The 12920-nt window shown below is 32.0% G+C and overlaps 1 protein-coding gene across 1 annotated transcript in view; it reads right to left on the bottom strand.

The window, feature by feature from the left end:
* Positions 1-202: 202 nt before the first annotated feature.
* LOC140441091 (UDP-glucosyltransferase 2-like) overlaps positions 203-12920 on the bottom strand; it is a 46546-nt gene continuing 33828 nt past the window's right edge. The window contains exon 4 of the mRNA XM_072531524.1: positions 203-833. Coding sequence (XP_072387625.1) covers positions 539-833 — 295 coding nt within the window. The 3' untranslated portion in view covers positions 203-538. The remainder of the gene's footprint in view (positions 834-12920) is intronic.

Raw genomic sequence — 12920 nt, forward strand, 5'->3', positions numbered from 1 at the left:
AGCGCGAAATATTAAATACACATCTTTTAGTAAACCAACAGCCAATTGACAGGGTAAACAGCTACACATATCTTGGTACTAACATAAACAGTTAATGGACCACTCTACCGAAATAAAACAACGCATAGGGAAAGCAAGATCAGCGTTCGTAAAGATGAAGTCTCTTTTCAAAAGTCACGATTTACCACTTAGTACCAAAATCTCTATAATCAGATGCTATGTATTTTCTACATTATTATATGAAGTAGAAGCATGGACGCCCTCGGAAGCTTCTTTAAGAAAACTCGAGGCCTTCGAGATGTGGTGTTACAGGCGCATCTTACAAATTTTATGGAAGGATCGTGTGACTAATATTGAGGTCCTACGTAGAATGGGCAAGGAATGCGAAATCACTAACACAATCAAAGAGCGCAAATTAGAATATATGGGCCATGTTATAAGAAATGAACACAGATGTATACAGTATTTTCTTAACTTTTAGTTTTCTTATAAAATAAAGTAAGAAATTATACAATTTATAAATAGAATTGTTATCTATCTATTGCTTTTTCACTTTATCTGACACCTTCTTATCACTTTTTTTACATAACTTTCCTAAAATAAAACATACAGTTTTTTTAATTAAAAATAATACTATAAATATAACACTAAACACAACAACAAACACATCTACTAAATAATATTGATACCAAGCCATGTCTAGGTAGTTCACTCTTAAATGGTTTGCTCCGTTATGCTTTACGATGTATTCTATCCAGTATACTGCATCATCCATCGGTTTTACTTGTCGATCATGAAATATTTTACAACGGGTTTTAACATTATCACGATACCTGAAACAATACATTAATAACAATTTAGCCGATTGTACAGAAGACCACATATATGCAACATTGTTAGAAAATGTATATAAAAACCGCAACAAGTGGAAAATGTTATTCTAATGCATTATGCTAAAACATATGGATTCAATTTTGTTGCAGTCTTAACTCCAACTGCCCATCAACTCAAATATGGAAGATGGCGAACAAATTGAACAACAAAATCACAAACATTAAACAGTTGCAGAAGGTATTCTACAGAAGCTATGTCCAACTTTTGTTGACAAACATACCTCACCCAGGTACACTTATAGAAGAACATTATTTACTAAAAGAAATATCATCATCCGAACTGAAATAATATGCTATTATTCCTTTGTTATAATATTGTTCTGAAGCTATTTTCTTGTGGCATTTTAAATTAATTACTATTTAAATGGGAATAAGCCAAAATTAAAGGTTAAAATACGTTTATTGACTTTTCAATTTCCGAAGTGGAAATTGAAACGTCAATAAACGTATTTTAACCTTTAATTGTGGCTTATTCCCATTTAAATAGTAATTTTGTTATAATAATTCTAAAGCCGGAAAAAAATAAAAATCATCCGGATTCATATCGACCAATTACATTGTTGTCATGCATTTTTAAAACATTCTAAAGAATTCTAAAATTGAGAATTGAAACTTGGATGAGGCGGTAAAGTATACTACTAGCAACACAATTTGGCTATAAATAAGACCGTGGTACAAAAGATGCAGTTGTTCGGTTGACTACAGATGTTCAAATTGGATTTTCTAATTCCATGACAACAGGTGCATTATTTATCAACATAAAAAGTGTTTATGACAACATTGATTTAAATATTCTGTTTTATAAACTTTTATTTCTTGTAGTTCCAAAATCCATGGCATATTTACTATCAAATTTATATAAAGCCAGAAACATATCGATTCGAATAGGTCATTATATAGGACCAATGATTACATCAAAAGATATTCCAGGGAGCTGTTTTAAATCTACTACTGTTTGAAGTTATTGAATTTATACTTCTATAGGCGCTTTCGACGTTGGAAATTTGTACGGAAGTGAATTGGCAAAACCATTACATATATGTAAGAGACTGAAGATATATTTTCTCTCTCTTTCTCTCTCGAGAATAAAAATGTTCCTTTTGTAAATATATTTAATATTTATTAATATTATTATGTTATATTAATTCGGTAGATATATACATTTCGCCAAAATCTTTTGCAAATAAATATTCTTCCTGGAACTTCTATGATTCGTAATAACCTTTCCATTTTTGGAAAACAATATATAAATAAACACAAACACAAATTACAACCAAAAAACTGACATAATGTTCTTGACAAATAATGACATTGGTTTTTGGTCGAATGAGCTGAGACGCGGTATTTAGAACCAGAAGTCGCGAGTTCGATCCCAATGAGGGAATATATTTTTTTAATTATTATGTTCTGATTTTTGTTACTTTGGTTTTAAAGATCAAAGAATTGAGAAATCATAATATATTTTTTAATATTGTTTCGCTAATTTTATAAATTATTTAATTTTCGAAACTATTTTATTTATCATTGAATATTTAGTACATATAGTAGTCATGGGCGTAGAGATGAAAGGGACAAATATAATGATTGTTATTTTAAATTTATTTTATGTATATGTTTATATGCATAACATAAATTTCAAAACAAGTCGATTTTATTTTTAAAATATGATTTTTGGCATATATATGATACTAGTGACGTTAGCCATCTGGGAAGAAAGAGTTATTCTTTCACCGAAAGTTAATTTAATAAGATTTTCACAATTTAGTGGGGATTTTGAAACGGTGCCACAAAGAATCAAAAAATCCAGGGACCTAATGATTTATACGAGTGCTTTCAAATAATACATTAATTTCTCCATGGTCCCATTTAAAAGTATCTTCCAAATGGTGCCAAGACGCTATTAATAAAACTGAGGCTTAGTTCAGGCTATCTTCTTTCTCTTACCTATAGTATTACATATGTAATGATTGTGCAGATTGACTACCATATAAATTTGTAACGGCGAACGCGTGTATAGAAGTATAACTTCTACCGGCAGTCCCACTGGACTGCCACACCCGTTTTTTGATTTTAATAGATTTTTTAATCTGTATACATACGATTTGCACAATTTATGGTCTTCCAAAATTGCTTGTTTACAATATGCTGATGGTATTGTCATCTATTCACAGAAGAAAACGTACATCGACTGTATCACTGAACTAAAACATAAAATGTACTTTGATAGCTGGACTTTATTAAATGTCTTTACTATTTCGTACCAAAAGTGTACTGCAGTATTTTTTTTTTTTTCTAGAAAACACCCTATTAAAGATGACACTGTATACTTAAGGGGCAAAGTCATACCAATTGTTTCAGAATTCAAATACCTTGGGGTAATACTTGACAGAAAACTGCTTTGGACTCAACATACAAACTACATAATTAGTCTTAGTAGTTTAAGTTTAAGTTTATGAATTTACTTAAAATACTTTGTAAGAAATTGTGGGGTATAGATCAAAATGTTGCACTTTTTATCGAGCCTATATAAGATCTATTATAGATTACAGCTGTTTGGTATATGGATCAGCTAGCATAACTACTTACGTAAACTTGATAGAATACAATTTAAAGCTTTAAACAATGTGTTAGGGTTAATAAAGCGGTATCACTCCACTCGCAAGCACACCCAAATGAAGCTACACTGGTTCTAGCCTCTGAAAACCCACTCTCATTACGCTGAGAATATCTGGCAAGTAAATACTTCCTAATCCAACATTATCGCTGCAACTATAATGCCAAAATAATTAGTCAATTAAATACAGATAATTTAACAACTACATTCTTCTTAAAAAATAACTGTCAAAAGCATTTGTAACTTGCAATGAACTAAATTAATAAATTCTCCTTATAATAATATTTGGGAATCATTGGACATATCATACCTGACAAGATCTACAAACATTATTCCTAAATAATTAAGTTACTATTCAGATTACACTGCAATCTATACAGATGTGCCAAAATTATTAACATGTATAACCAGTGCTTACTTTGTACCAAAAATGAAGATTAAAAACATTTACTCTCAATAATCAATCCAGCAACTTTTCGCTGAAACATGTGCTAGATATAAAGCCCTTGAATGTAGTTGTGAAAACCAGTTAAGCAAAATTGTCGTGTGCACTGATTCGTTATAAGTATTAAATGCATTACAAAACTTTAAAGTCACAATTAGAGATACTGCAAGCACTCCTGACCACGGCGCGGTAGACGAAATTTGGTTTATCTCTAACAGCAATATGATCATATTAAAGGTTTTTAACAGTTACTACAATTATCAGCCTCATCATATGATGTTAAATTCGTATGGGTTAAGGGACATTCAGATATATTGGATAATAGTATTGCGGATTCAATAGCCAAAAATCCACTAAAGCACTCATTGATTGAAGAATTTAACACATGTGATCTCATTGCATATGTGAAACAGCATATTAAATTTAAATGGGATAGACGTTGGACGTTTCAGTTCGGTGAAACTACAGACACTAATTTGTTTTAAATTGCAACCAACAGTAGCTGCGAACCAATTTTACAAAGTTGTTGCACTATGTGTACCAACTTCGACACAGAAATACAGTGTTCTAAGATTAAAAGTCGATTATGAATGTTTTCCGAAGCATCTACATAAAATTGGAGTTCTTCCAACAGATAGATGTAAGTGTGAAACTAGCATAGCTGATCTAAATCACATATTCTTTAACTGTCCCTTACATCTCAATACAAGTACGTGGCTGCTTCAAGAATTGCTGAAAGCAGGTTTAAAGATGCCATTAAACTTAAATGTACTATTAAGTGAAGATAATAGAAAAAACTTTAAACTGATTATGTTATTTCTGCAAAAAATTAAATTAAAGGTGTGAATGAAAAATCGATCGTTTGAATGGATATTGATGAACACCCTGAGCGTAAAAAGTGTCCTCTCTGTACAATCCTAAATGTATATATACCATTTTTCAAAGTAAAAATGTTGCACGTCACAATTTATATCAAGTGAGATCACTTAGATTTAAAATTTCCAGAACGTCAACCTTATGTCCAGTTGCACCAACAAATAAACGATTGATTTTTTGATTTGGATTGCCCGTTTATTTTAGAATATGTTGCACCAACCATTACTCGATTGGAACCGACTGTTTTTCATCTGTCAAAAGTAACCAACCGATTTTCTACGGTTATTTAAAAAATCGACTGTTTTTAACCTCACTTTTACACTGTTTATATTATTAAAGTGTTTTTAGCAAAGATTTTGTTTAAAGTATTATAGATTATAATTTAAAAAGAATGGATTTATCATCGTCGTCGTCGTCGAGTTCATCTTCTGACGATTCGGAAGATATAATGCATGTGTTACCAAATATAAGATATGTATATAAGATTATGATAGATAAACGTCTATATTCTTTGGTTCAATGATCCTTACAAAACTTTCTTTGTTGACAATCTTTTTAACAGATTACACTCCGATTCGAATGAAATAATCAAAATAATCTGTACTCATGCAATGTTGCCACGTATAAATTGTCGGTTTGTAAACCAATAGTTTTTCAGAATGGTGCAACTCGTTTGAAAAATAACCATTGATCGTTGATTTAAATCGTCGAATTGACGGTTAGCAAATCAGTTGATTTACAGTCTGTTGGTGCAACTGGGCATTAGAGTTCAAATTTTCCTCTATCTAAAATCCGTAAACTAATTTTCGAAACCAAATTCAGATTTTTTGTAAACTTTTATTGGAAAACTTTTTATGTAAAACTGAATTTTTTAACTGTCTTTTTCCTTTTTTTCCTCCATCTATCTATACAGCCCCTGCTGTCCAATTTTGTACATAGGCCTCCTCTTCCTTCTTCCACGTCTCTCTATTGTAAACTCCATTCGCTTAGCTCGGGCATATTTTGACAGATTCATTGTCGGAAACCTACAACACAACAATTCCTACTTCTCAGTATTAATAGCTCAAGTATCCTGCTATTACAGACTTCTTTCTTTAAAAAAAGAAGAATTATTCTAAATAGTCGAAGTGTATACTAAACCCATCAAATTTTGGGTAGTATATATTTAAAAAATATATATTTAGTTGTTATAATTTAACTTAACTATTTATTATATGGTGCAGATAAATAAATATTGATTGTCGGTAATTCGCAAAGTTCTATTTTATTTACTATTTAGTTTGTTTACTATTAATATTGGCTATGAGTACGGGTGCTTGGTTGTATAGTAATTTCCAGCCACTTTTAGTCTGTCAAAAAGTAGCTAACTTCGCGAAAAAATAATTACTAAATTCACTAGACAGTTCGGACTGGGATTAGCGAACCGAGTTTAGGCAGTTTGTATCCACTTCGGGCCTGCGTGTTTCTTCAAGTTATCTGACCATCTCATTTGTGGCCTTCCTCTTTCCTCCTTTCCAAATTTTCCTAACACAGCTAATAATACGAAACCAATACGGAACTGCTCGATTTTTCATAGGCGTCAACAATCAGAAAAATGTAATCATCATTATATTGAGAATTTTAGAATTATATTAATTAAATAACCAAAAACATTTGTTATTATTAATAATATAAATTTTATGAAATAACTCTTTAAGTCTAATATTTCACAAAATAATAATTTTAATTAAATAGATTAGACAATTGTACGCAATTGATATGGGAATACTTCAAATTATAATGACAGTTCAGCTTGTGGCAAAATTGTTTAAAGTGTTGCCGCTTTTTTAGAGTAAGAATTTTGTTTATGTTTTGATTTCTTACACAATTTAATCATAATATATTATATATTAATAAATTGTATTTATTTTAAAATTAAATTAAATTAAATTTAGATTAATAGCTTTAAAAACTAATTATTGTTGTGTATTGTGATTGTGCTATGCCAAAACAACTAAATAGTCTGTAGAAAGCTGATAAGCTTTCATATAAGATAGATTATTTTGAACAAGAAATAATGTCGGGACGTTTTTACTATTAATGCTCTAAATAAAGTTTAAAATTAAGAATATATAATTTTGTATTAAAATGTTTTCTTATGTATTTTAGTGTGTTGCAGTAGTCTTAAAACTAAGTGTATTTTTACTGTTAATATAACAATTTGACAAATAGTTGACATTTTAAAAATTCGTCACTTACTAACTATTCTGATGTTTTGGCAACTCTGTGGGCTTCTGACGTCGTAAATCTTGAATGACGTGCAATCATTTTTATATGAAAAATACTATATACTAATATTTGTATGTTATTACGTGGCTAAAGGTTCTAAACCAAGGCTAGAATACAAAAAAAAACTCCTGTAAGGTTAAATTTAACGAATTGATTATTAAAATGCAACTGTAAAAATATTCACTTTATGCAAATAAATTTATAATATTCATTTAACTGCATTTACTTATCTTGTTTAAGCTTAGTTGGAATGAACAATATATTATTTAACATATTAATTTGGTGTATCAATTTATTACTCTAGGAGCAAGGGGAGTTAAGTATGCACTGTTATGTCCCCTCGACCCCTCAGATACTTTGTTATTAATTTGTTATATCCAGGTTACGTACTGACAATGGTGGGGAGTATGTGTTTCATGAATTTAAAAATTTATGCAAGCCTGAAGGGATTCAAATTGAATTTACAGTGCCTAGACATCCAGAACAAAATGGGATCAGTGAGAGATTTAACTGAACTGTTTTAAATATGACCCGTTGCTTACTTTTTGACAGTGAACTGTCTAAGAATTGATGGGGTGAAATTGTACGAACAGCAACATATATAAATAGTCGATTAAAAACTATTGCAGTGCCAAGTAGTAAACTTTCACCAGAAATTTGGTTTAACAAAAAAAACAGATCTAGAAAAGATACGAATATTTGGATTGAAGGCTTGGGCTCATGTTCCTCAAGAAGTAAGGGGAAAGCTCGATGAAAGAAGCCAAGAAAAATATTTGGTAGGTTACAGTAATAATGGATATCGTTTATGAAATCCGTTAAATAATTAAAATATTTCTTTATGGAATCTGTTAAATTGAAGTTGAAACAAAGAAAAAGAAATAAATAGAAAGAAATGGAATGTACAGAAGCTGAGAGATGCAACTGTTGCAAAACAGTACTGGGAAAATGTTACCAATAGGTTAAGGAATCAAAGTCTAGGCGAAGAAGACCAGAGAGATATAGACTCATTCTGGAACAGGATAAGGGAAGATATTGAGTCAGCAGCACAAGATGAAATAGGAACAGAAACTTGTACCCGAAAAAATCACTGGTTTGACGATGAATGCAAAGACGCAACACAGAAAAAAATGAAGCCTATGCAAAAATGCTTACCCGCCGAACTAGAACAAGTATAGAAAATTACCAGACAAAGAGAAGAGAAGAAAAGAAAATACACAGAATGAAGAAACGAAACCACTTAAAAAAGGAACTTCAATATATAGAAAACCTCAACAGAGAGAAAGAATTCAGAACATTCTATAAGAAAGTTAACATTAACAGAAAAGAATTTAAGGCAAACACAAATCAATGTAGAAGTTTAAATGGCGATCTCTTAACAACAAGAACAGACGTACTAAACCGATGGACGGAATATTTTAACCAGATACTTAATATAGAGGAAGAAGAAAACCCGGAAGACGAAAGCTGCGAGGTAAGCGGAGCAGACGAGAGGGAGGAGGATCCACCAACGATCCTGGAAGTTAAAGACTCTGTAAACAAACTAGCCAGAAACAAATCACCCGGAATAGATAATCTCCCAGCGGAATTATATAAAGAAGGTGGCCACGATATCATAATAGCGCTACAGCAGCTTATAAAAGAAATATGTATACAGAAGTCCCTTCCCAATGATTGGAATATTGGAATACTTTGCACCATACACAAAAAGGGAGATATCTTTGAATGCTCTAACCATCGAGGAATTACGCTCCTAAATGCAGCGTATAAAATATTCTCCAATATACTATGCCATCGTATGGCACCATATGCAGAGCGAATAATAGGACAATACCAGGCTGGTTTCAGAGGTGGTAAATCAACAATTCACCAGATTTCAACCCTAAGACAAATTCTAGAGAAAACACTGGAATACGGTGTAGACACGCACCACATATTTATAGACTACAAGGCAGCCTACGACTCTGTAAATAGAAGAGAATTGTTTAGAGCATTGATAGACCTAGGAGTACCAAATCAGTTGGTAAGTTTAACCAAACTAACCCTTGAAAAAGTTGAATGCAAAGTACGAATCCAGGGGAAACTCTCTGAATCTTTTAAAACAAATAACGGGCTACGTCAGGGAGACCCACTCTCCTGTATACTATTCAATCTAGCTCTGGAAAAAGTAATACGTACGTCACAAATCACAACTACCGGTTCAATATATAACAAATCTGTGCAAATTTTAGCATATGCTGATGATATCAATATTGTTGGGAGAACGGAAAACGCAGCACGAGAGGCGTACGTAGCATTAAAGGAAGCGGCTACAAAAATGGGTTTAATAATAAACACCAATAAAACAAAATACATGAAAATAGGTACGCAACCACAAACACTACGGCCACTTGTTATATAAAATGACGTCATCGAAGCAGTTAACGAATTTGTATACCTGGGAACGCTCGTCAATACTGAAAATGACACTACCGCAGAGATAAACCGCAGAATTTGCACGGCTAATAGATGCTATTTTGGGCTTAATCTCCTTTTTAAATCTACAGTTATATCAAGAAATACAAAAGTAAAACTCTACAAAATAATAATACGCCCAGTCCTAACATATGGTTCAGAAACCTGGACTTTAACAAAAAGCTATGAAAGCATGTTAGGATGTTTCGAAAGAAAAATACTAAGGCGCATCTATGGAGCGGTAAATGAAAACGGTGTCTGGAGAAGACGATACAACTCGAACTCTATAGGATATACCAGGAACCAGATATCGTAAAACACATAAAGATAGGACGTCTGAGGTGGGTAGGCCATGTAATGCGGATGGATCAAACTGACCCAGCTAGAAAAACGCTCCTTGATAGACCTATTGGTCAAAGAAGAAGAGAAAGACCCAGAACAAGATTCCTAGATAACATCGATGAAGACATGAGAAATATGGAAATACGTGCTTGGCGGAGGAAGGCGATGGATAGGGACGACTGGAGAAAAATTCTTGGGGAGGCTAGGACGCACACAGGGTTGTAAAGCCAAAATGATGATGATATGTTAACAAACCCAAATTTTTACTGAAGAAGAAAGAGATAAGATTATAAGAAAAAGTAATAGAGAACGAAAGATGCCAATTAGATATAATGACTATGATATTGATATGAATGGCTTTATGGCAGCACTCTCAACAGAAATTTTACCATCGAAGTTCCAAAAAATAATGAAGAAGCAACCAAAGATAAAAAGTGGTTGAAAGCTATAAATGTAGAGTTATCAGTTCTAAAGAAAACTAAAACTTGGGAGTTGGTGTTTCCTCCAAATGAGATGAATGTAATACACTCCAGGTGGGTATTTAGATAAAAAGAAGTAAATGGAGAGATTTTCAAAAAGGCTTGACTAGTTGCAAGAGGTTTTAAATAAAAACTTGATCAAGATGAAGATATTTACATTCCAGTGGGAAGAATGATATTAAGAGCACTATTGGTATTAGCTCTTCAGAGATTCATCAATTGGATGTGAAGTCTGCTTTTCTAAATAAAGAATTGAAGTATCCTGTTTATATGCAACCACCTCCTGGACTTTCTCAAGTTAAGCAAAGTTATGTGTGTTAACTCAGGAAAGCTTTATGTGGATTAAAACAAAGCTCGTAAGTGTTGGTATGATCGGTTACATTTATTTTTACTTGATAAGAATTTCAGAAGATCTACTATGATCCCTCTTTATATATGACATGTAATACTACCTTGCTAATTTGGATAGATGATTTGATGATAATATCTAATAATGTCATTGATGTAAATAACAAAAAAGAGCAATTATCATCAGAATTTGAAATGAAAGATTTAACTAATAATTCAAATAAAGATGTTTTTTTGGGTATTGAAATTGAAAAGGAAGGTGATTTTTTTATTAATTTTACAGAAGAATTTAATTGTAAAAGTTTTAAACCAATTTAATATGAACTATTGTAAACCCTTGGATCTGCCTATTCGGGCGTAGGAAATTTCAACACTAAGCAGGTAGCGACTAAAATTTAATGGCAATTTTCGACACCAGCCCCAATTCCCGTTTTTATCTTACAGGTATATTCGACACCAAATAAATATAGCTGCGACATAAATAAAATACCATAATTAATTTATTTATTTATTTTAATAAAAGTAATGTGCATTTTATTTCTTTATAACTGTAATAATATCTAAATATAATACAACTAGTACCTAATTTTTGTACATTTTACCGTTAATATACTTGTATACAATGATTTATTTGCTATTATAGGAATGATAAGATACAGCTTTTATAAAATCCAACCTACGTATTTGTTGGGATCGTAGTTTATCCATCATTTTCTCAAAAAATGCCAATTTAGCCTTAACAGTAGTATCTTTGATTTTTGCTGGTATATGTAAACTACATATTTATTTTGACATAAGTGTCTACTTGAAATTCTTTTAACTTTTCAATAAAAATAAAAATAGAAGGATGTGTTGAATAAAAAGAAGAATTAAATCTCGAATGAAAGGATTCACAGGCATTTGTGGTCCTCGCAATAGACGAATTCTGATTAGACCATATGTGTGGTGGAAATAGAGCGCTATCGAAAATGTAATTTTCCAGTAAATAATCTGCATATATATCAAGTGTTGCGTTTATAGGTTTATATGACATTAAATCATAAAGAAAGCATTCTTCAACTTCTGCTGGATTTAAATAAGTTAAACCAAACGTATGCCTTAACCATTTTCCAATTTCTGAATTTGTATCCTTATATTCTTGTACCAAACCCAAAGATTGAATTTTTTTAAACCAGTTTTTGTGTAAGTGAAAACGGCATCTACTAATTTTTGCATTGGGCTACATATACAATAAAGCACAGTGAATTGCTTTTTCAAAGTCCACAAATATTTCAGTTGGCTCTAATGATAATTGAAATGTTTCAAAAATCTTAGACCTTAATAAAGAAAATAAATTTTTGTATGTCATTGACAATTTGTCCTTTAACAAACAGTATGCTAAAGGAACATAATGTCCATTTTCCAAGCCATGTATAGTAAATAATTGTAGAAAATATTTGGTACTGTATGAAAATGTACCATCCATATACAAAGTTTTTAATTTACACAACAAACGAATATTTGTCTCGCATGAAAATACAATTACATTTAATTCAGGATGATTTAAAAACAAAAAACTTTCATTGCGACAGGTTTTAGGAGAATAATTACTAACCGCGTTATGGACTTCTGATATGGTTCTTGGTAACGGACCTGGTAACAGTTTACGACGACAGTTGTAAATGTTCTTTCTAATGCTAGCTATGTCAGGAACCGTCAGCAAATTGACATCACACTCAGCAACAGCAGTTCTTGTAATTTTGGCAGGCTTTTCCGATATGTCCTCTTGGGCTTTTCTTTTACATGCATTGGTTACCATCTTTACTTCAAGCTTTTTTGGATCGGCTTCATGATTATGTACCAAATCACTTCTTGTGATGGTGAGGTCCTCACATCCTATTGTAAACACTTTTGCGGAACACTTAGTGTTTCTTTGGATGCAGCGCCAAAATATCTCGCCGCTTTTTAACACTTTCTGTTTCGAGAACGAATGATGCTCCACCACTAATAAATCTCGACCACGGGAACTTTTTATCAAACTCATTTTTTAAATATCCGTATACGTGCACAAGTCAACGTCAAACAAGAACAACAATATTGGGAAAACCCGCTTGTCCTGCTTGGGTGCAAATGTCCATCGCCGCTAATTACCTACCTACCTGCTTTACGCCGCGGTGTCGAAATTTCCTATAATAAAATTTGACCCTTCGATTACCCCAGGTACA

Source organism: Diabrotica undecimpunctata, chromosome 5, assembly GCF_040954645.1.
Source record: "Diabrotica undecimpunctata isolate CICGRU chromosome 5, icDiaUnde3, whole genome shotgun sequence".
NCBI lineage: Eukaryota > Metazoa > Arthropoda > Insecta > Coleoptera > Chrysomelidae > Diabrotica > Diabrotica undecimpunctata.